The 26,128-nt window shown below is 37.1% G+C and overlaps 1 protein-coding gene across 2 annotated transcripts in view; it reads right to left on the reverse strand.

The window, feature by feature from the left end:
* Window positions 1-6,200: 6,200 nt before the first annotated feature.
* Window positions 6,201-26,128, reverse strand: part of LOC121425661 (fibroblast growth factor 18-like) — a 43,683-nt gene continuing 23,755 nt past the window's right edge. For both annotated transcript variants that reach the window (XM_041621807.1, XM_041621806.1), the window contains exons 4-5: window positions 12,410-12,516; window positions 6,201-7,522 (exon numbers count right to left, since the gene is read on the reverse strand). In XM_041621807.1, coding sequence (XP_041477741.1) covers window positions 7,190-7,522; window positions 12,410-12,516 — 440 coding nt within the window. In that variant the 3' untranslated portion in view covers window positions 6,201-7,189. The remainder of the gene's footprint in view (window positions 7,523-12,409; window positions 12,517-26,128) is intronic.

Consider the following 26,128-nt stretch of genomic DNA (forward strand, 5'->3'; position numbering starts at 1 on the left):
TTGTTCCATTTTGAAGTGAAGACAATTGTCCTCATTTTTTTTGTAAAGTAATGTTGCATCCTCCATCCATCAAACGCCTGGATTAATACCCGGTATTGGTCCCTTTTCAGCATTACTTTTGTTTATCTACCGTCTCCGTGATGAGAAAATTCCCTAAAACAATATAGAAACAGTATAAAAACAGTAAATTTGTCTTGTAACTCACAAGCTCATTACAAATATGTGTGACAATTTATCTATAAATCCCTGGAATATGTTTTTATTTTCTCAGTTTCGACACGCAGTTCCAAGACATTTGCTCCGCCATAAATTCCTTACACATATCGAACAAATATTTTCCACCCTGGACATTATAATATTCCCCAACCTAACCCTAAACCTAACACAAACCCCTATTGCAAACCTAGCCATGCTAACCCTAATCCTACATTTTAGACAGAAAAGACCCGGGGAGCGTTTCATGAAAGGACTTGTTGGACGTTTTATCCGACAAGTCCCATTTTATCCGACAGTTACTATAGTAACAGTGCCTCTCAGCCAATCAGAATCAAGGAAAGATGTCAGATCTGACAACTTGTCGGACAAAAATGTTGATGAAACTGTCACCCGGAGCGATTGTCGCCGAAGCAAATGTCGTTTCACCCCAAATGCTCCTTTTAACCGTGTTGATCAATTCATTGAGAACTGTCCAATTGTGCCCCCAAAAGTTTATCCATTATGAAAGGTCTATCTGGCAGAGGTAAAAATTAGCGATGCTGTTTTATGACATCGTGAAGATCCAGCCTTCCTTTGCTTGAAGCACATCCCTCGCTTTATCATCCCATCAAGAATCTTCAGATCGGTGAGACAGCGATGATGGTTGCTCCAAAGACCGTGACTACAAAAACACCGTCTAGCCCCACTATGACATCAAGCGCAAAGGCTCATGGGAAGACCGTCTTCGGGGTATCTTTAATAGTTTGTCCCAAGTGGAGTAGCTAGAAGTGTCTTCATGGAGATATCATGTTTCAATTCCAATTGCTCGTCAGACGTGGCTTCCTCTATAAAGATAGCGCTCACCACATTTAACAGAATTTGAAAAGGTCGACATTTTATTTTATTTGAAAATGATAAATACGAAAACTCGTTTAAAGTTATGTTTTGTTTTAGATATGGAAGGACACATGTATTGTGCAGAATCTTGGAATTTAAAGTGTTCTCTTTCTCTTGGTATCATTCCAGTCAAACCCTCCAATCAGATTAAACTCCGGCAAACCATTGGCTGATATCTTCTCCAATTGTATTATTTCCGATAAACTCTGTTGGTTATTAGACTTTATTGCCCAACGAACTGGTTAAAAATATTTGTATTTAAAAAAAAATCTCCTTTTTTTCTTCTTCTGAAAATTTACTCGTTGAAATAAAATAATTACGTTATGCATATTTCTTTCACGTTTATACACATTTGCTTCCGAATGCTAATTTCAATGGAAGTCGATTTGAAAATTGTTTTGGGTTAACGTTTATTGGGGAAGATGCCGATACTGTAATGGCTATCATCTTAATCATAATCATTTTGGTTATTTTCGTCATCGTGACTATCCTCTATAAAACAAAAACCACAACGATCATTCACCTGCGAAATGACATCGTTATTAACCAAATCGATCGTGATTCTGTCAGTACGTACAGACCACCTCCACCAATATCAGCAGTAGCAGCTTCATCATCCTCATCATCACCACTACCAGCACCACCAGCACCACCATCATCATCAGCAGTATTATCCTAACCAGTATCCTCACCACCATAAAAATCATCGTAATCACCATCATCACTGTCGCCATCGTCGTCATCATAACCACCACCACCAGAATCAACATCGTTATTATCATCATCCAAGAGAACCAGTTTATGAGATCATCATCCATATGTTTGTAGAACTTCCACAGTCAGTTGGCAATCACCTTCAAAATCAATGTCTCCTTCGTTGATAAAAGCCACTCTTCTAATCATCACTATAACTGTGTTCCCCATCACCATCGTCATTTTCATCATCATCATCATCGTCATCATCATCATCATCATCGTCATCATCGTTATCATCGTCATCATCATCATCATCATTATTGTAATCATCATCATTATCATCGTCATCATCTTCATCTTCGTCATCATCATCATCATCATCATCATCATCATCAAATTAATAACTTTTGTCTATAACGAATATCAACATTAATGTCGCAAACATCACCGGCACCATTGTCATCATATCTATTAATTTGAGGCTTAAAAAGCTATTTGAACGTATTCAACAGACCATTCTTCTGTTCGAAAAACACGACCACACCATATACGACACACATAAACCACTCACTTTATAACACGGCACATTAAGCAACAGCGTAATGCAAGTTTCAATAGTATAGGTTTCACCTTTTTTAATCGAATCAATTCAAAGCACCTTCGTTTAAAATTCGTTCTGAATCTTACTAGTCATCTTTTCTCGATAATGGCCCAGCTATCTTCTCGATACAAGAATTCTTGCATTGTCTTAATAACCATTTACATTGTACTCTTGCCTGGTGTGAAGATATAAATAGTTTTTATATATAACTTTCTCCACGAACCAGTTGAAGATAAGTGAAAATACAAGACAGAGACAACTATAGGAAAGATTGACTATCGCAGAAGATGTGCGTCTGAGAAACAAAGACAGAGGTAGGAAAAAAACCTCTCTAAATACATTTAGAGAGCTGGATAAGGGGAGAGAGAAAGGTAGAGACAAGATAGTGAAGGGAATGTATTGTAAAGAAATAACATTCCAGAAAAAATTAAAAGGCCAAGACAGAACATTATAGCTTTGACTGAAAGGAGATATGTTCTCCTTGTGGAATTAGGGCTGAAGAAATTGGTCAAAGAAGAAAGGAAGAGACAAGAATGAGACGAAAACAAAAGTAAGAACAAAAATCGTATGACATCGAGCTAGAAACGTGATATAAAGTTTGCTGCTAGTCTTGGTCCCATATTGCATAATAAAACACGAGAAAATTGTGCAATAGTTATGATATATCCAAAGTACAGTTCTTACATCACATACTTCATCTGACTAAAAGTTACACTTGTCAGAAAGATGATGTCTTGATATTTCAAATTAAATGTAAACGACAATATTTTATAGTATGGGCCAATGGGGACATTATGATATAATTTGAAATTTTAGGGGAAAAACATTACATGAATAATTTTGCTAATTTATACGTAGGTTCATGTTAGAAATCCAAGTCAGTAAACTGGGGTAGAGTTCATATTGAATCACATTTTACATACGTTTTAACATTACAAATTCAAGACCCGATACAACAAATATAATTGTATAATAAACAATAGGATATCGACGGTGTAGTGTAAAACATACATTGGCATACCTCTGATTTATGATATATATGTAGTACATGTATCCTTATTTATATCCAGCCTTATTCATGATTATATTCTTCTGGACATATTGTGCGGTTTATGCGAATTTTAACCACATTTGTCAAACCCTTAGAATTTCCGACCTGTTCGAAAATTGTGCGGGCAGCTAATTTTGGTGAGATGCATTTCAACACGAGGCCAGCTCATATGATTTTCTCCAGTATAGAAAAAGGTGCGCGATATGACACACAACTAACTTTCCTACCTGGCTTTTACATGCTGTACTAAAAGATTTGTTTAAGAATACAACCTAAACGTATTTATAACAAATTAGGTAAATTTGCTCGTGTGAAAACATATCATAAATACAATAATTGAAAACGTCCCCTTTTTAATCTTACGCAAACTATCATTAAACAATTTGTGGGCATGAAAATTACCCCGAAAGTATACTTCAATTTAATTAAAATTCATCATTATATTATCATGATATCTATATGCGAAAAATAAATTTGAGCAATTTGGCAGTGAAACAGCGTCTTAGAAAGTTTCAGTAATAAGTTTAAAAACATTGTCGGTACCTCATTATGGTATGATATGTACATGAATATTGGTTTTCTGTTTGTGTGCTACGACAAAAATACGTAAACCAAAATTTGTGTATGTATTCTGAATCATACACATACGGAATCGCAAGGTACAATACCACTTATTCATAAACATTCTTGCAATTAGAATGGGGAATTATCCATGTGTTCTAATATAATTATTCTACATGATCCATTTTAACCTGATTTTGGTTCAGTTTTTTATTCCTCAGAGGGACGAGTTAACATTTTCGAAATTAGAAAAAAAAAACGCTTCTGACGGAATGAGAGGTGATGTATATAACCAACAATATCTGATCATTTTAGACGAAATTTGAGTTATTTTCTTTTAAAAAGGCGACAAATGTTCAAGATTCCCCAAATATTGCAACACTGCGGGCATGCCGCATGTCATTGCACAGCGCAATGGCACGCGGCACGCTATGAACCTACTAGAAACCATGTCTGCTGAAGAACGGTATGGCAGTACCGTTATTGAGAAAATCGTACATATCTTGATGAAAAATACAACTTGGCTTTTACAAAAATCTTGACCGTTTCTGTCTGACCGAAAGGATCGCAATTATGATTGAATTTGCAGCAAAATAATGGACAAAGTTACTAACAATCTTCAATAGATTAAAAAAAAAACATCCCTCACTGACTGCAGGAAGGAAACTCTGCGGCTTTTTATGAATCAAAGTTGTCGTAAACGTTTGTATCCTAATCAAATCTCCATCAGAATAATTCCATTTTTCATCATCTTGTAGATTTATAATATGACTTTTAAATACTCCAAACAAGCATAGTCGCTGTTATCTTTATGATACACACACACGCCATCAAGGCTTAAGAAATTTCCCCCACATCCCCGCAGGTAGGTGGAGATATTGGAGGCATATTGGATGTGATAAAACATGAGACGGGGCTGGCTAAAATAAGGGGGTTCTTCAGCTAAATATATCATAGGATCTCCTGACGGGGTCAGCTTTCGTCTCTGAGTTTCCGCCAGTAGCATCCCATCCCGGGCGTTACCATGACAGTCAAACGCGCCGCATGCGTTGACCTCTTCCCCACCCCCTTTTACCTTCAATCACAAATTCTCGAAAATGATGGGTTAATTAATTGTTACGTTTTTTTTCGCTAAGAAATATTGGTGTGGAAGAGGAGAACGAAAAGTTAATGAAATTCGAAGGGATATGACATTGGATTGAGGAAAATGGGATGCAACGTGGCAATTTGAGTATCTGTTTGATTACAACGCTCTAACGGTAAAGTCAACCATTACTCTTCTATAGAGCTATGCTCTTAGTGGTGGATTTTTCTCTTAAGGGATCTTTATTTAAAACAAGATGCAGTGATTTAAAGTGTATTAAACTCCTTTTGAAATGAATATAATCTAAAGTTCAGAGAACAGTATCGATTTTTTTCGGATCCAATGTTGTAGGAACGTGAAGAAAAATTAAAATTATGTCGCGGCTTGCACAGAATCAAACTCAAATTTGGGTTATGCGCGAGCATTGACACAGCACAGCGCATATGTGTGCGTCAAATTGTCTGTTCACGAATGGGTTGTATGCCTACAGAGCTTTTCATTCATAAAATGTCGTTTTATAGAAGCACTGATCGAAGACAATTCTTTTGCAATGCTATATCCTGATAAATATGACAAAATATTGTTTGTTATTGGTACATTCAAAACTTTTCTTTTAACATGAGCGCAAAAAGAACAATACTGTTCAAGGATCAAACCCGTATGAGGTGATAAACTACTCATTAATGTAATACGAAATTGAATTGCATTAGTCATCTTTAAAATTTTACTATAGTAAGAACAATTAATGAATACAATCTGGCCATGAATTACAAAGCTGCTTGCTCCTTTTTAAAGATTCACAGAATATGACAGAGCTAGATAGTTGCTATTCTTGAAAAACATTAGTAGCCGACCATCACTTGTAACATTTCAGCTAGTTTAACAGATTGTTGTATCGCCATGAACGATTTCTTGAAGAGTATGAAAAATCACAATGCATATTAATAAATTTGACAAAATCATAACTTTATAATATTGAATGAGCAAACATTCACTTGGTTATAAACTGCTAATCTCAAAGATGCGATTGCGTTGCGTTAACGCAACCTTTCGAGAGAAGCGCACGCCCTTGTCTCGAAAGGGTGCGCTAACGAGCCAGTTGGTTCCCAGGTTCCCAACGCAACTTTTCGAGACAAGTGGGGGCTTTACTCGAAGGTTTGCGTCAATGCATCGTATCGCACCGCGTCGCAAGGCAACGCAACACTTGGGGATAAGCCGAAGTATCACCATTACATGGATATGTGAAGTGGATAATTATGTACGCACGATTTCACCGGATACAAACACGTTATAAAAGTTGTACCCATATTTCAACAAAGGTGAGGTAAACCGTAAACCAAATAAATCTTTATACTGATACTTTCATTTAGATATACCATAAACACACATACAATGTCTTGACAAAATATAAATGATGTGGCAGGAAAAGCAGCTAATTGAGGAGATTAGTGAATGTAATCACGTGATTGCCCATACTTTATGTCATTGGTTGATGAAAATGGGTGCTCAATCACATGACTGTTTTCAAACCAGCTGCCGTCAGTCACTATTTGCTCGCTTCTGCGGAATAATGTCATTTAATTTGCACGGAAGATTTCATGTAACAATATATACAAATACTCGAATCTCAATTAAATGCAGAAGCGATACATGTGACCTACACAATGTGCAATTCACTAGATGCTTGACTCCCTCTGACCTAGACGCGAAGTACAGCCGTCGAAACCGCCCATTGCAAGTTCAAGTTGACACGGGACCTCCGAGAAGACAGACGATGTCAATTTGAGCGCCTGTATACACGTCTGATATATCGACGTTGCTCCATCAATCAGAGTAAACGTTCCATCAGTTGTAGCGAATCGTGGCATTGGTGCAACTCAAGCATAATAAATAAATATTCATAGAAAACACTTCTTTGAAGTCGTTTTGGTACAATATTAAATAAGAAATAATATAAATTACAAATCTTCATATAAAAATACTGTTAATAGTCAGCAATAGATGGGACTACACAGAGTCTGCTGATATTCCTCTGCTCTGTCTCGGAGTCCACTGATCTCCAAATGGTTTCCATAAACACATGAAGTCTTTCTAGAAGCAATCATCACCTACGACCCTGATCTAAACTTCTTCTCCTTCCTCCTTCGTTCGTACTATCTCGGATTGCTTTCTGTATTTCGTTTAAAACGTCGTCGAGTAAGAGCTTGAAGGCTTCCTCGTTACGATTAATATCATCGTCGGCCGGCATAAACAAAAATTGTGACGACCTAGTGTCCAGTCTGGCCTTGGAAGCCTTTTTCGAGTCACCGTTGCCTTTGAAGGCTAATACCCACGAGGGGTTTTGAACCGATGCGAATCCATCGTATCTAGAAAACATCGAGACCGAGTGCTGGAATAAACAACTTGTCCCTCCATCTTTTAGTCTTCTAAGTAAATTCTGAAGATTGAAAGAAATAAGAGAAAATGAAAAGAAAGCTTAAAAATAAGGCACATAATGTTTTATAACCATGATAATTTACAATAACAAATGACTGACATGACTGAGATACATGCATGGTTGAACCAGGTACTCGCTTTCGCACCAAGTTACGGTCAATAGGTACGGTCTCTGCAACTGACCCAGCGACCGATCGGACGTGCTTTCACATCGCCCTCAAAATTTGGTGAAGCCCAGAGCAATCGGTCGCTGTGTAGCTGACCTAGCCGGAAGTGGAAGTGGAGATAGTGCGTGGGTATGTAGGGGGGGGGGGGGGAGGGTCATTGCATTACGATCGGTCGCTGAGTACGATGTGCTTTCACATCAAGCTTGCGCCGGGTACGGTCACTGCGACCGTACCTTGGTATGAAAGTAGTGTTAGATAGAAAACATATGTATATTTACAGAGTGGAATAAAATTAATACGCTTGTTCGAAATTATGTAAACCATAATCCATTAATAAAAATTCTTAGAGGTAAACGCCTAACGCTCAAAATTGAACACGGTGATATTATCGAGTTCGGAGGAAAATATGTAGATATTGTCCAGTGATTTGAGGTGAATATCAGAATTTACTTTCTCGGACCACATTCCGTTGTTCTTATTGACATAATGGCAGTAATGGTTTCCTATATATATATATATCACTCATGTCATGTCTCTCAGATATGACACTCCTAGTGCTTCACAATTAAAAAGCACATCTTTGGCACGATTCAGAGTGTATTCTGAATTATCCTGCAAAAGGATATCACACTATATTACCCAGTTGGTGAAATGTGCTCAGTGGATGCACGAGGATCTTTCTTGAAATATAATAAAGGCGAAAGATTTCGGTTAAAACATGTTTGCTTAGAACCATCATGACCATGGACCTAATATGGTCCATTCTAAACAAACCAACATGCTAACACTCTTCCTAACCATAACCGAACTCTGAAATTTTTGACGAAATGTTCTCTATGCCTCTCTGGAGTCAAATTTAGTTGGGGTAACATGCAGAGGAGCGACGAATGTTTGATACCCGTACTTGGTAGCAACCACTACCTACCGAGGATGTGTCTGTGGGACTCCGAGAACCCATACCCCCTAGCTAGTGATGAATGTTAAAGGCAACTATCATGTCATAGGGCTTTGTGTTTTCCCAATGGAGGATGTATGACTGAGTCGTTACTGTACCTATGTGTCAAAAATAGCCTCAGGGTTAAGGTAGGTATATAGTCCCACTCGTTCTATGCTACACACTTCACCCTATCATACATCTGACAATGACAATGCCCCATCGCGACCCCTTAACCGCTCGACTCAGGGCAAAAACATGGGGGATCTCTCGTTTTGACCCGTATTCATAAGACTTCCGGCGATGGCTGTTTTGTCCTTCTTTGTCTACATCTTTCAATGAAGCATTAAAAAAAGGTGTTTTCAAACTCGACCATTTTACCTCTTATGTACTTGGGACTGCGTATGCAAATTGGCGGTATAGATTTTGTCGGGGAGGGAGAAATTCAGATCTCTCTTTTTGCGTTCATGTCACGAAAGGGACTGCTGAGAGGGTTTTGACCTTGGGTTTGCCTCGCTTCTGACTCCGAAAGGTATTAAGTTTTCTCCCGCAGGGGAAACTAAGGATGTCGTTTTTTGTGCTTCCCGTTAACCATCGACTTACAGAACAAGATTGTATACACTCCATCTTGCTCTAACTGAGCCAAGAGCCCTCTAATAGTATAAAACTCTCTTAAAACCTCAGGCATACGTACGAACATGTCGAAATCATTTATGAAAGATACAATATCTTATGAACATATCGTTCGAATCTAGTTCTGTGCATACATGGAAAATGAATGTACAGCTTCTCTTCACTTTCCAATGTTCATTTAAAGGGCCAAGTGGTCACATCTTCATGAAATTAACAAGTACACAGGTAATTTAAGATGTTGCAATGCTATGACACCCGAGTGTCGACGTACCTGTCACTAGCTACAAATACAACACACATTTAAAAAGAACATAAAACGTCTTTTTCATGTAATCAAATTATTACGAACGTCTCTTTCACTTTAAAGAGCTTTCATCAAGCAATGTTGACTTGGCTCAGTTCTGTGATTGAACTGCTACACATGACATAGCACTGTTTGTGTACGGGGTCCTGGTTTACCCCCAGTTCTCTTTCATATTTTCCGCCATGAGTGCTACTTTTAGTTCGGGTCAATTTGGGACACTCTGAGTGAAGTGTTTAAGGGTTCACCGTGCCATTGAACGTTTGTTGAAGTTCGGATTTCTAAGCTTTTTAAGTGCTACGTTTGCTCAATAATACTGTTCGGGGACAGCCAAATGCATAGACCTACAACTGAGCAGGTATGAAGTCAAAGTATTCAATGAATGATTTCGGTTGAATTCATAAAACACACTTATTTTGACATCAGAAATTGAGCCAATGAATTTTACATAAGAAGAAATTACTTTTAAAATCTACTAGTAATATGCATTAATATAAGATCGAAAATGTCAATGATGATACGTTACAAAAACGATTTGAATAATATTTTTAATAAGGATTCCTCTCCAAAAAGTGTCAATTGAATAATCTTTCAATGAAAGATGATCATGTCTTTATGAATAATTCAGAGTGACAGCAACGAGGTAAGCAGGTGTAATCATATAATTTCAAGAACCATTAAAAAACATGCATGATTTCATATCTGCATGATTCAAAATATATAATTTTTTGTCGTACGTCCTGTTACAAAACATGCGTGAAACGCGTGTCTATTACCAGGAATTATAGCCCTAAAATTGTTCAGTCAGACGTAATGATATCTTTATAGCATTCGTTATCGTCACAAAGCCCACGGTCATTCTGGGGTAAACGAAATTGCTACCTATTTTTTTTTTAAATTAAATTGTTGTTTTCTTCAATCTTAAGGTGGTAGAATTGTGAAGGGGTAACGGAGGGCGAAGGTCATAGCCAACCACAACGACGTCTTCGTCGCCATAAAAAACAAACAACTTTAAACTTGGCAAGAGGTGTGAAAGAAAAACAAGTAAGTATCTCTCATATTGTCCTGAGTTCATGGACATAATCCTCAAAATACAATATTGATAGAAAAGATTAGCGGAGTCATCTCATACATTGTTTGTCTCGTCTTATAGATGCTCACTTGTAAGTAAACTGCAGTTCATAAGCTCGTTTGTAGGAACAGTGAATGAAAAGGGATTGACATGATATATTGCTAAAATGCAAGCATGTTTACCAAATTATAATAGTTCATAGACGGCCCCCAAAGAAGGTTTTCTATTCGGATGCTACATGAATTGAATAGCATTTAAATTTTGATGGTCTATAATATGAATAGCTTTAGATTTACTGTCATGGTGTGGCTTATTGGAGTTGGTAGTTGCCATGAACCTTATTATAACTTCGGATTTCCGGTTCTTTGTGCCAATTCTTTTCCCATTTCGAGCCAAATTAGCTCTCGCAATGCATTCCGCTAAATACATGAACGATGATTAATGAATGTTGTTGGGATGCGTGGTGTTCATCATGTTAATGGTGTAGTCAGCGCGTCATTTAGAAACATAAATTGCTGACATGATTTCTAGCATGATATATATTATCTTCCCCCTTTATATGATTTTCAGTGTAAACCATAATCATATAGACCTCCATCCTGGCATCCACAGCACTGTCATGACTGTCGAACTGTTATTCACGACGCCATTGAAGAAATATAAACTGTCGACGTGTTTTTAGCATGGTAATTATCAAATCTATATTTTCCCTTTAATATAATTTTCAGTGTTTACCAAAGACCCACATCTTGGCATTATGTACCATAGCACTGCCGAACTGTTTTGTGAGCGGGGAACACAAGTACTTCTCTATTTGTTCAATACACACATTCAAACAGCTACAGTTTACTCTACACTATGGCTATGGGGCAATAGGAATATTCGCCAGACCGTACTAAAAGAAAAGGGCCATGTTTAAAGCCCTTTTGTTGTGAAACATGACTCTATCGGCTAAAACTTCACCCCACTCCAACTACCCATACAGGAGATGAACTTTGTAGCTAGTTCCGATGATGTATTTTTACATGCATTGGTCCGTCATCCAAGTTTAAGTCATAGTTTTGGTATTAGAGTTTTTTCGCTCCATGACGCGCAACGGATTCATGAACGCAGTAAATGCTTTAAACATTCCCGTCAAATGGCAGAGACCAGCTGTGAGGTCTTTGTTGAAAATGGATGAACCGGAACAACAGTTTCGTCCTAAGATTCTGAGCTGAAGACATATTGCAATATGTCGCTTGTCCAGATTCCAGGACGAACCTGCAGGTTTGATCCACCGATTTTCGACAAAGACTTCTTGGTTGTGCTTTGTCATGGAGTACACTTGACAATATATTTTTTATGTTCTTGAATCCTTCTTGCGTCATGGAAGCGTAAACACTCTAGTATCCAATCTGATGACACCCTGTCCCATAGAGTATGCTCCTGTCGTAACCGATTCCAAACCGAAAAAAAAAAGTTTTTACAAAGTTTCCAATGACATGCTTCCGGTCAGTTCGGACATGGATTGTTGCGGGTACTTCTTCCTTTATTCTAGAGCATTACGTGTTATATACATAGCTTGAGATCAATGTGCCATAGTTGTTTTAGATTTTTTTAAAAATCAAATTGTTGAGATGGTAATTACATTTTCTCTGGTTAATCAACTAACAGTGACAAATTCAACTCGTGGTCGGTCAGCCCAAAACCAAACATGAATGAATACAATTCATATTAAACATTTAAGAGACATTGATCTTCATTCTGTGATGAATTTAGAATAAAATAATGGATAGACTTACCTTTGATATTAATTCTCCCTTGCCGTTTACGCATAAATAATTTTTTGATTTATTTCCTTGTATCAATACCCTGCTGTTTAAGTCTGTCGTTGTTATTAATAATTGTGCTGCAGACGGAAGAAAAGGAGAAGAAAACATTGATTTAATTAAAACTAAAAGAGAATACAGTGAATGCGTCGAATCGTGTCGAGCATTTTAAAGCATGAAGAAAATTGATGTTCAAATACTGATTTGCCAATCTCTCACAATACAGAGTGTTTATTCATCAAGTAACCACGCCTTCAAGTTATTTTTTCGCCAAGTAACATAAAACAGTCATAAAAAGATATCGGCATTTCATTAGCATATAATAATAATAATACCCAATTTTTATAAAGCGCTTTTCCCAGAATGGCTCAAAGCGCGTTACAGCATATAGTGTCTTCCTTCGATTTGCGATTATGGAATTTCGGCGTTGATATGTAAGAAAAAGTATAGAAATTATAAATACATTTTCAGAAAATCATTAACCTAATGGTCAACTTTTTTGAGGTATTGATATCGACACACAATGTTGATGACTTCTTGAAATATTTACAAACTAACTCATTATTTTTTTTAACCATGTTACTTTCATTCACTTCCCATCAGTTCTTACCATCGCCATCGTTTCAAAATTCACCATCTTCCCCTCTTTTCATTTAATTTCAATCATTTTTTTTCGTGCATTCATTTCCCACTCTTGCATTTGGCTACCAACCACATCAGAGAAAACCGGTCTGAAAATGCACCCAACCCCACCCCACTCCCTTAGGTGTCACCTTCCAAAGTTAACAAACCCCTCTTGCAAACTGGTCATGTATTAATTTTTGGTATAGTCTTTAAACAACCCTATCCACCATCGCGACCAAGTACACCAAGTCGACCGCCACCACTACTCCACATCAAACCCTCTCACTGGACTGAGTCCCTTGGTGAGTCGCGGCGTACTTTTAGGCGGCTACACCATCAAAACCAGTTTCCTTTTTCTATTCTCATTCTCTCGCACTTTCTCTGCCCCTCTTTCCATCTTCCGTTCCATTTTCTATCTCGACCCTTGTCCGTGGAGCTTCATCAAGCTCATGTCATACAATCTCGTAATTAATTTAATCAACACCATTTGGCGGCATCCTAAGTTTAAAGTTCAATAATTCATTCCCACTACGGCGCGTCAAAACTCTCTAACGCTCGTATACATCGAATGGTTAATGCGAAGGCAACTTTACAGAAGGGATTTCTCTCTCACTTTTTCCCCCTCAACTTCTTCCTTTTCTCCGAAGTAATGGGGATTTAGCTCTTTTCTTGCTCGAACAGAAGACCCGAGTACTTAGAGCCAATATACTCGGGATCTTTAGCCGTTGAACTAATTCTCCACCAATAGCTCGCGGATGGAATTTCACTAGCTTTTGTCGCCATATCGTGACTTAGTTGCAAAGCACCGGGGCTTGATGGAGAATAATTCTCATTGCCCTCCGGTCATTTACTCAGGCCACTCACTTTTGCAGTTCAAAGTCGAAAATGAGAACAAATTCCATCCTGACTTTTTTACCTACTTTCTTGGCAAGCTACAGACCGCGTTTCGCTTCTAAACACTACCAGGTTCAAACAAGTTCGAGGTACAGCAATTTTGAAAGATCTTCATCAACTCACGAGATTTTAAAACAGATTGCATATTTTGTGTAATAAAGATCTTTAATGGTATACCAATTCCTCGAGAAAATGAAATAAAATTATTTCGATTCTAGCAGTCATATATCCGTACCAATGGTCTTGCAAATAAGAAAAATTTGTTCTTCGAATTGTAATTGACTATTCTTAGTCAATCCGTTTAGAGTAAAATTTGATTTGAATAGGTAAACTATAAAAATGAATACTAACTTTTTTTATTCAAATGATTTTAAGGAACCCATTATTTACTTAAACAACCGGGCTATCTAAAGAGCAGGGGTGACACAATGGATCCCTGAGGGAGGAGGGTTTCGAATTGTTATGCTTATTCGATAGAGACCAATAAATAGTCCACACGTTTTGACCTACCTAACAACGACCATGAATATAATAATATATAAAAAAATAAACTTGGAAAATTCTAAAAGTGAATTGAACTATTCTTAATAATTTCATTAGGTTCAAGTTCTTACTTAGTCAGATATTCCGTTTTTTGAAGAGCGAGTTTTTTTCATTTGCAGGGTATAACGATTACTTGTTCCCTTCAATATAATTTTTTTTAACGATTTCATAATCATTTAAGAATCAACGAGGCACAAAGAAAAGACCAATATTTTGAAGTGTTGCTTTACTTACGGGACATAGGAGGGTGATGTACACCATTTTTGTGTTAAAAATACGATTCCATAATTCCATCATAATCATCCTTATTGTTACCTGAAGCCCCTAACAGCCGAAGTTTTACAAATTTCAGTTGTTCTCTTTGATTTGCAGCAGACAATATCCCGTGACACACAAATAAATTGTGGAGCACATTCATGTGTGTGATTGATTTCATGCACAATATGGTTGAACAAACATCGTTTAGTGGTGGTATTGATACCAGAGCTTTTGCAACAGGTACCCAACAGGTTCCCAATTCACCAAGGTGCTGTGGGAAGGACGTGGGGAGCGGAAGACAGGGGTGCAGATTTCAACACCTCTACCACAAAGACACCGCTCAGCTCCAACGGTGGAAACAACATTTACAGTATAAGCAACTCAGTTCATTCACATGAAACGACAATTGAGACATCTACATAATGCTGGTATACTATCCTCCAGGACATGTAAAACGCAAAGAAACCCATAAGTTTTGAGCAAATCCATGTCTGTAAAATTGTAAAACTATTCTATATATACTCTGCTAATAATCTATTGGCGCAGCACCACATATCATAGAAATAACAGATGAATGATCTTGTGCAATAATTAGTTATATATAAAAAAAGCAATAAAGGTTCCAGCCACATGAAGTCCTCATCTGCCAACGACTGTCTTTAAAACTGCTTATGCCATAGATAGGGTTCATTGCCAAATTCATTAACTAGCAATTAAAGTGCCAATGTTTAAAAACAAATCCATATACTATACATCCGGAGAGAGTGGCTCAGATAGCTTGCATGAATTTACATTCTGAGTGTCTTGCGTGTAGGCTAGAGGCATGTGAATTTAGCGGTGTTTTGTTTACATTACGTAATCTGCTGTGACCTGAAACAAGGACACTCATCAAAGATGATTTACACCCAGTCGAATCCGACGAGATAGTCGCGTGGCACTGGTAAAGACATTAACCCGACATTATCACCCCCGGGGAGACTAGACACGTGAGCGGTCTACCGCTTTAGATGTGGCTTTAGAAACACACTTAATAATAGTCTTTGTTTTAAAGACCCTAAAGGGTTTACAGACACGGTGGATATTCGGACTGTTCTGAAGCGACAACCAAAATTTAATTACTATATGAATTTGCATCTTGGAAAGAGAATAGTGCCCATTGGCTCACTTTTCTAAACGGGTTATAGATTTTTTCAAATGAGCGATTTCTACCGAATTTCTTCCTCCTGTGTTAATAAAAATATCAAAGTGTGATACAGAACGAATGTGCATAAGACTTTATTCAGTTCTCATGAGCGAGTAGAGAGAACCAGCCGAAATCACATTTCATTATAATTATTCTTGTAATACATACATAACAATGACTGATCGATAACAAAAATCAGAGAAGTAAAGATTTTAAGTGCAGCCCACAGACCCCCCACCCTCTACGACATCCGTCAAGAAATCATAGGTCCATGGAGAAAGTAAGTGTTCGAATAGGCACAAATGGCAAAATACTGCATTGTTGACTTCCATATGATTTTCATACCAGGCTCATTTATCTTATATATTGACAGAAGTATACAGGATTTCGGCATTTTAAAGAAAGTACTACAATTCATTCATGCAGATTCGGTTCATCAATGTTCGGCTCGATGTCACGTGACATGCAACATGCACGTGACACATTACGATGAATCCACCTGACGGAGGGGAGATACGATCAGTTGATTTACATTGCAAAGACTTGCCGCCATTTGCGGAATATATAGTTTCAACAATGTGTCAAATTTTAAACTAAGTTACAAATCGGCAGGTTGATTTTTGATCTCCCAGTCTTAAGCTGGTTACTTCCACCTGATTTCGAGATAAACCAGTTTTCAAAAATACTTCTTTATCGAATTTCCCCATCAAAGCTTCATGGGAAAACTCTCTCACGCTTGTGCACACCTTGGGTGTCGCATGTAATATGGCCGTCTAATACATGAAATGAATGGAAAAGGACCTTTACTTGCCAGTGCCTATGGTGTATGACTTGGTCGGATCATGGATTATACACTAATTTCGTTTCACCTTATTTATTTTAAGCTAAGAATTGTTGATGCACTGTTTTATGGTGGGAACGTTTTTTTTCATTTGCTTGTTGTTCTTTCCTTAAGTCATGTTCTGCCACTTTCATTTAAAAAAAATATATTTCGTGTTATTACCCCCCCCCCTTCTCCCATAACTCCACCACCCCTTTTTTTGGGGGGGGGATGTTTTATAAAGCGAATATATAATCAAATAGAGTAGTTTCTATTTCCTTAAATTGAAAGTGCTATAATAATGTGTATTATCAATAAATTTAGGGTGAATATTTACTAGCACGTGAAAGGTCGACTTCTGTGGGTGACCTATTTCATAAATCTTGTCGATTTGAATTTCAAACAGAATGTGATTATCATTGCCCCATCCATGATTTCGTTCTCACGATCTGATTTTTTAAATAAAATCTTTCTGTAAATAACATTTTGTTTAATTGTATAGTCTCAGGTGATAGGAGCTTCTGCAAAATAAAACTGTTATTTTGTGATTCTATCAAGTATATAATGTTTTCATATTAACTGAAGAAGCTTTTACGAATGGATATTCTTGTTAAGGCCTTCAGTATTAGTGCTGAGTTGTTCAAACGGAGTCTTGTAAGCCATCACGTTTCTTCATGTGGGATTAAAACGCCACTGAAAGTGCATGAACGTTATTCCTTTTAAAGACAACACTCAATTGAAACATACAATCAAGTGCGATCTGTATCCCTGATCCCATTATTGCCATTTCCGTATAGTTTCAGCCTTGTTTCCTCTCATCACCCGTGCCCCTTCCTGCAATGGAGGATCGAGTATGGAGGCTAGGCTGAAGGAGGAGCTGAACTGGCCAGGGCCTTACACGTTTGGATAAAGACTGTAAATGTGTTGGCGCATGTCGAAAGCAATTGCTTGCTACTTATCCGAGGTATGTATGGCAAAGGGGCATGTTATTTTGATAATGATGATGATGTTGATGATGAAGAAGACGAGGATTATTATTATTGAGATAACATGATGCTGGTTATTATTATTGTGAAGTGTCCACATTGTTCCTATGACATTGAGCAATGTTGAGGTAATAGCGATGGTCAAATTATGAAGGAATAATCTATAGATACTTGAAAACGCTGAACAACACAGAAGATTAAACCACAAAGTGGCTGACTGGAATAGACTCAGCGATAATGTCTTTAGCTTGTTTTTTTTTTAATATAGGATATTCTACTGATATGAATTTAAAGTAATTGTGATGATCCTTTCGTCTTAAAACGAAATAGTTTATGTTTTCAATCATTAAGTTAAATATGCTTACGAAGATCTAATTGCTCCTTGGAACAACATGCAGCCTTCAACTTTCTCAGCAGTCTGTAAAATTTACGTGGGAAAGTGTGTTTCTACATTGCGCTTTACTAAATTTGCATCACAGATTCTACTTCAGAAAGGAACGATGTAAAGTGACAATAAGACAGGAAGAGAAAAGTTTAAACACTTAGCTACTTGAAGATCATTAGTATTCAGACAGGTTCTTTCAGACCGACACGTTTAAGAGCTAAACAAATTAAACCTGGCGCTCTTGGCTTTTTCTCCTATAACGATTCACACATACACTAGAACAGACCACCTTCGGAAGTTTTGAAAACAGGAACTGTTTATATCTTTTACTCTTTTCTCCATTCCAATTCAACATCCACAAAAGGGATGTTATTTGCGTGATGGTGGTCTATTAATGTTGGATTAGATGATGACCGAATTTCCTTTTTTAATTTAGTGCGTTGCAATAAAGGTCTAGACTGTTGAAGGGGGGGGGGAGGTAAGCTCTTCTACGAGCAACAGAAACAGAAGAAAGTCCTTGTATGACATAATATAATATACTTTAAAAAGTTTACTTTTGTTTCATGGTTTCGCCAATCCCGGATAAAAGGCTGTAACACTTCATAACAAAAATTATGTATTTCAATTGCAAGTATTTTCGTAATAGAGATCACTTCTTGCATTATTCAAGAGGCATGGCAGGGTTCGCTGGTTGTTTGACATGCTTGCGTACATGCCTAAAATCCCATAAGATTTGGCAAGACTTTCTTTATTGCAGAGAGTACAAAGTTCTGCTAAATGATTCGCAAAACATCGTTTTTACCCCACAAAGGAGGGCAAATTTATCTAGATTTGCCCAGACCGGACCAACAAAGGGAGTACATTAGCATCAGTGGGTTGAGAATTCTTTGAGTGTGTGGTCTAACATGCGTTTCTCCTATAGTCCAGCAAGATTGAAGACGTCGGTGTGGTGTGGCTATACAAAAGCTAGAGAAGATATTCTGTCCTGCCTTCGCCGAAAAGCTGGAGACACTGACTGGACAGAAAAACAATTTTATTCCATTGTGTGTGATAGACAGAGCAAACCTCGTCCACCTCTCCCACGAGAATAGTCTCTCAAACGCAGATTATTTGTAAAACTAGTGAATTACAAATTGCCATATGCATTACAATATGTGTAAAGAAACTCCTCTGACTTTTCAATATTCTTTAGTGCGAGCTTACGAGTCATAATGAGCCTTTAATTTCCCTGAATGCAGCGGCTTTGTTGTATCGAGTCTTCCAAAGTATACTTGTGAATGGGAATCTGTGTCTCAATCATGTCCAGATCATTTGCAGTGTTATTCAAGACGCCTTAGTACGCCCGTTTAGTCTTTGTGAATAGATGGGACTTTAGTCTGGGGATTTAGGCCAGTGTATACACTGAATTCCGATCATGAAGAGCCACTCAAAGGACCCCAATGAAAAGGTGGGTTTATTTGGATGGAACTAATACACGACTTGAAAGCAAGTGGTTACAACTTCATTATCACAGTTTTCTGGCATGAGGTCGATACTCCGTGCTCCGTGCTCTATTCATTACGCGTTTGATGGCGTATATTTTTCGAATTGAGCTCTCTTTTTGTACTTCCAATGAAACCAAGTAGCCACACTGTGGCTCAACATCATATTTAAAAGAAATAATACATTTTCAAAATAATACCTCGCTTGCGGTGCTAAAATTGATATGAACGAGGGTGGGTACAACAAGCTGGTCCTCATAAACTACACAACATCCCTTCACTATATGAGACTGGTAAAACACCTGTTTTTTTTAAGAGTCATCTTAATCTTACTTTACATGCAATATATATTTAATTCAATATACTAGGCCTTAAAATTAAGAAGAAAGGCGTACGTTGTCAACGTAATAAATGTTACCACACTGGCGATTATAATGAAAAACATCACTTCTGCTTCGACTTCTATTTGCACTGCTCTTGAGCCTCTACAAAGAGGAAATAAACAAACACTTTCCAAGTGGAGAATAACACTTACATGTACAGTAGCTTAACATGTTGAAATATGTACTGTAAGAATCAAATGACATCTAATACATGTAGCTTTTAACTAGACGAGCGATGAGCAATTACGGCAAGCTGGGAAGGGGGTAAACATTTCAAATTCTAGAGTAGTTGGAAAGGATACAAAAAATCGGAATCATTCTAAAATAAACGTAGGGTTAAACTTAAATCCATTAGTTGAACTAATTAAAACGTTCAACTAGGATATGTAAGAGGGAGAGGCAACTGAATAGAAAGCAGTTGGCAAACATGCAAAGTTAATTTGCTAAAATGACGATTGAAATTACTGATCACTGGTCAGTCTGTTGCATACTTTAACAAATCATTCTTAAGCTTGTTCCAGTATAGTGCTTATCCCAAATGCTGCAGGTGCTGTATAGGATAATTATTTTCTAAAAGATGATATTCTGAACTTCAGGTCAACAACGTTTCGAGAACAAAAAACAGTCGCGATTTTGATATTTTCCCTCTCGTTTCGCTTAGTTAAATTGATATTCAAATCTCTATGGGGTGCGGAATGCACTCAAATTTCTGTAACAATAATGAGGACTTTGTGAAAATATTTCAGAAATGTATTTTTACAATTTTGATTTGTAGAAATTATATTACTTTAGTAAAGACAGAGCCTTCAATGCTGCGAAGAATAATGTGTTCGGACTCGATAGTTGACGATTGGCGAATTTATGTATAAATACAGGTATTTCCAAATTGAGGAAGGGCATTCCAACTGGGTCAGTTCCCATCGTTTGAGGGACCTTACCGATGTCCTATGCTATGTTGATGATGAAATTTCCGCAAACTAAACCAACGTACTAACGTGTGAACTAATACAGGCACAGGCCGATCTGCATGTCGAAACAATATTCAATTGTGGGAACTTTAAGCCTACAAGGATAAATACATCCGTGTATCGTGCGAATTTGACAAGATTATATTGCAATTTATTCCAAACTTGGTTTCAAGACTTGTTCGTTAATTAAAGTTTATATAATATGCATGTCCCTGCAGCTAGTTGGAAACCGAAGATAATGAATCACCCCTAACATTTAGAAAAATAGTAATGTTTTAATTCTGCATGTGCTACTTTAAACATTACTTATTTATCACCCAGAGGAATAGCAGTATTTAATATACATGTGCTTATAATGGTAGAAGTCAAACCTATATTAATATATGATCAATCATCAAGTTTTACTCTAACAAGAATACATACATAGTCACTAGCAATATACACTGGTCCTTCAGTTTACGAACTGCCCGATATTGCCCCGTCATTGTATTTTCATTTCAACCATGTTGCTACTCGCTAAACAGAGTTTGTTATGTAATTATTGAAGATCAATGTGTTTTTTTTATTCACTTTATATCACATTATTGTTTAGATAAGAGTTAAATATCAGGGTTTTTTTATGGGCCATGCTTAGTAGTAAGCTGCCAAAAATTATAATCATAGCAGATTTATTTGCTTCCCGTGGTACAAAAATACCATTTCTATAGAAGAGTAATGATCTCCGGATCCAGTTTATATCCAATTCTATTCAAAATCCTCATGTAAATCTGAACAAAGTTGTTACTTCGCTGTATATTCTTCTTTTTTTCTATTTCGTCAATAATGCAGACAGTTTTTCTGCTCGTGTGGTGCGTGCGGGCAGCGACACAAAACAACCCATTGGGATCAGTTTTGGGCAAAAATGGTCTTCTTTTGTTGGCGGCTTGAAAACCGCCAGGGTTTTTATTGTCAGCTTCTCCCTTTTATTTCCATTGCCAATGGTTAATATAATTTCTTTTGATAGCAACCTCAATTCGACCCATGTGCCTCATATTGGCACGGTTTGTCACCGAAGACTCGCCTCCTAGTGCCACAAACCCCCGATCCCACGGGCGTTATAATGAGTTTCAATTATTTCTTCATATCTCGATATATAAATTCATGAGCACAATTTTCCGAGCAATCGTTTAAAGCTTATATGAATCGGTCTGCTTGCTACATCGATGTAATTTAGCTGAATAAAAGCATAACGTCGATTGTAAAAACTATTTTCTCCGTCCACTGGCAGCCGGATTTGTGATGGCTAACCGCGAAAGAATTGATGGAGAAATCTTCAATAAAGCCCGCGAAAAGCGAGCAGTTTTGACGCCCCAGGGTTGTACACTACAAGATCTTGGGTACAATATATTCTCTCACTTAGTTGATTGTATGGAGGCAAAGTTGATACTTGTATAGAAGAACCCTCGTACACACATTTATCATGTGCCTATATAACACACTTGCAATATATGTGAAATCAAATTTATGCAAATCACATCAACTGCGAGTAATATCATCCCATGTAATAAGTTCATTTATGTGCAAGAGGCTTTTGAATCTCATTATGTGATGTGTATTTTTAGGCATCAACCATTCAAACATCACAGTGACAGTACATTGCATTCATTATTGTGTTAGTCTTTGACGAATTTTATCCAAAATCAGCACTGAAGCACTGCAAGTTAACTTGAACCGTCAGTGGATATGGCGAATTTTGTACAATGGCTGTCCGTTATACAAGAAGATACAATTTGAAAGATTTCAAACTTGATTAGATCAAAAGATTCCGTAGCATTTTTTGGGGGGGGAGAGAGATTCACCAATGTCCTTCAAATCTAATGGCTCTTTAAACTACACGGGCAATACTTCTACAACAACAACAACAACAATAAATAGATAAAATGAATTAATGTATAACTATCAGGTTTGCCTTCGAGCTGCAATCGGAAAAGGGGAATAGGTGTTTTCTCCGACAATTCAATTCAATTTTAGATTACAATCTTCTACATCCTCCCTCACCATGCTCACAGAAAAAAAGAGTCTGTAAAGTATACAGAATACAATGTGCAGTGGCATCTTCACCTTCTCTTCAACTTAGAGGCCAAATTATTATTTATTTCTAGCCCCTCAGATCCCCCTTTTCCCATTCCCATGCGTTAAAAGAGAAGCGGTTAACTGTATAAAAATACATTGAGCATGTGAAAGAATCACATCTATCACTTCGCATCCACAGATATATCTCATTCTGCCAATGCACTCCGGAAATTACGATTGAAGAAAAGTAGAGCTGAACTTCGGATTTTAAAGGGGGGCCGTCGCACGAGAGGAAGAAGTGTCATTTTTAAAAGGGGTTCTCAAACCATTTGCCATTCGATGGCAAGTTTCTCCTTCTTTTTGATAGATCTCTACTTCTACCACCCGGAAATGAAGGGAATGTTGGGAATGTTGATATACCGATTAGGTTTTCATTCACCATAATCGAGTGATGGTATGAAAATAGTATGGGGCCCAAGTGGAGAGGAACATTAGATAATGGCCATCTTCTTATTCTTTGCTGCTCGATTCTGCACGATCTACCGAACGCATTCCAACCATTAACTCTTTAACATTTTTGTTACAGTCCTGTAATTTTCATACGATACTAACGACATGAGTGGGTATGATAATTTTATAATGACGACGTTCCTATCACTTCATTTTACGATGCTAGAATGACAGTATACTGTAATTGCATAGCCCACCCACCCACTGGTTAACTGTGCCTTTAACAACCTAAGGAACAACCCTTTTAACGCTAAACCATTCTGCGTCGCCATTACAAGTTGTTTGTGACAGTAAAGCGAAAGATGAGTGATTACCTTCCACCCAGACAGGTGCTCTTTGCAATACTCAATAAATAGCAAGAGATAGATATTATTCCTTTCAAAACCGACATGCCTTCTTTTGCCCTCACTGTATTTGTTAAATTACAAATGGTACAGAATTCTTAACATTATGCGGCATTCTGTGTAAAGTTGTACTGTTGCACTTTTTTTCAAGAGGCTAACCCGGGGAAACATTAACTTATAATAAGCGTGATAATGGCGAGATTTGCTATTACTTGTATTCCCATTTATTATTCACATCACGAACGATATGGAAGGTGTATTATTAAGGACCAGGGAATCACGTGGTGTTGTCGTTTCAAAACACTACAAGGTCAATCTAGTTTAACAACTTTCTTAAAGGTAATATCAAGGTAAGTACCTATTAAGTTTCTCGAGACTCTTTTCCATTTCTCGGAAACTGTACAATGCATAGAATTGATGAAAGTGTTCAGAAAACAACCCAACGTGATGCTTTCGTAACGCCGCGTGATATACATATTTCTCTACCACGACGTCAGATGTTACACTCTGAAAGAAACATAAAATGACTACATTAAAGAGTCAACTGCGGCCAAAAGACAATTACTTTAGTCATTATTACTAATTTGTAGTCGAATTTGACTTAAAACATTCACTTTAGACAAGAATGTAGATAGATAATGTATGACCAGGCACATGCGTTGCGCCAAAGCGACCCTGGCTTAATCCAGATATTTTTTTTCAGAATGTAAAGGACGGAAATACATTTTTCGTACAGGCAAACAAATTCGGAAGTGGTATACATTATTATAATTTTGTTTTATTTGTATCGCCATATACCCTGACAAGGTCGACAATACACATTTCCTATATATATACCCACGATGCCCCAGTAAAATGATTTCTTACTTAAGGTTATTTGAGAATGCATCATACTAATCGAAATTGCATTTAGTGGTTTCCAAGTAATATTTCTCCAGAAGCATAGAGCCAGATAATTTTAACTCTCTCAGAAATATTCGACATTGAAAAGATTTCATTTCCAGGCGTTTTCACTTCCGTATTCTTTTAAAAAAGTGGGTGACTCAAATATTGCTTAACACTTTTTTCCTCAACCTATATCCGGCTAAACATACAGTAGCCAATGCCATCTGTACTAAAATTTATGAAATATGATGTATGCCGAGGAAATACAAAAATCACCCCGCCACACGGATTGAGAACATGGCTAATCATGTGTTCACGCAAACGGAAGAGCGCGATGAAGAATCGTATTTTTCATGTGGCATTGTGATACCTGATTTTTAGGATGCCTAATAAGGAGTTATTTCAAATTAATGCTGCAACAACACAATAAGACTGTCGCCATCTATGAATGTAATATGTAAATGAAAAATTAATATCTAATTGTTAAGTTTTTTACGATTTTACTTTGCATAGAGTAACATAATCTGAATTGAATCGTTTAAAAGATGGAAATACCTTATCAACAAAATGGAGATAACTCTGTTTCAAGGAGCTGTGGTTTTCCATTACTGATACTATTAATGTAGGCATGTATACATAAACAGCATTTGTGAACATTATAAAAATATATTTACAAACTAAATGGCAGAAAGTCTTTCAGGAAACACCCAAGATTTACACATTTTATTGCATACAAGGTTTACATTTATTCAATAAAAGCACTTGAAATACGAGGGCTTATATAAAATGAATACCTGTACATAAAGAGATTTATAAATTGCCTTCACATTTTTACAGCCTGCCGACTATAGAAAATCCCGGACAAGGTATTTCCATCTTTTAAACGATTAAGTATACCTATCTGGTATAACCTAAATGTAATATTCTTTATTATGTAGATTCATATTAGTAATACATGGGTTACTAATATCTAGATTTCATATAAATATTTTTATCATAGTTGATACTGATTTACAACAAGATTCGAATAAACCAATAGGGCGACTCCTTGTTTTATGACATAAAATGTTAGATTTTAGGAGTGAATTGCAGGCTTTGTTTATAGTTGAGCAATAAACACACGCCTCTATCCTGTTCATTGAGAATAAAATAATAAAATTATGTGTGTTTCTATACCTCCTAAGTGTTGACATATATATTTTAACATTCATATTTGTTCGCTATAAAAAAATGTGACGTGATATGTATATAAAGGAATATTGATAATTAAGATCATAAATGATGAGGTGATGCAGAATAACAGTCGTGGTTACTAGGTATCACACCCTGTCGGGCAGACGAATACTGTGACCATACCACCCCCTCGAGACGACACT

The sequence above is a fragment of the Lytechinus variegatus genome, chromosome 12, assembly GCF_018143015.1.
Source record: "Lytechinus variegatus isolate NC3 chromosome 12, Lvar_3.0, whole genome shotgun sequence".
Taxonomy (NCBI): Eukaryota; Metazoa; Echinodermata; class Echinoidea; order Temnopleuroida; family Toxopneustidae; genus Lytechinus; species Lytechinus variegatus.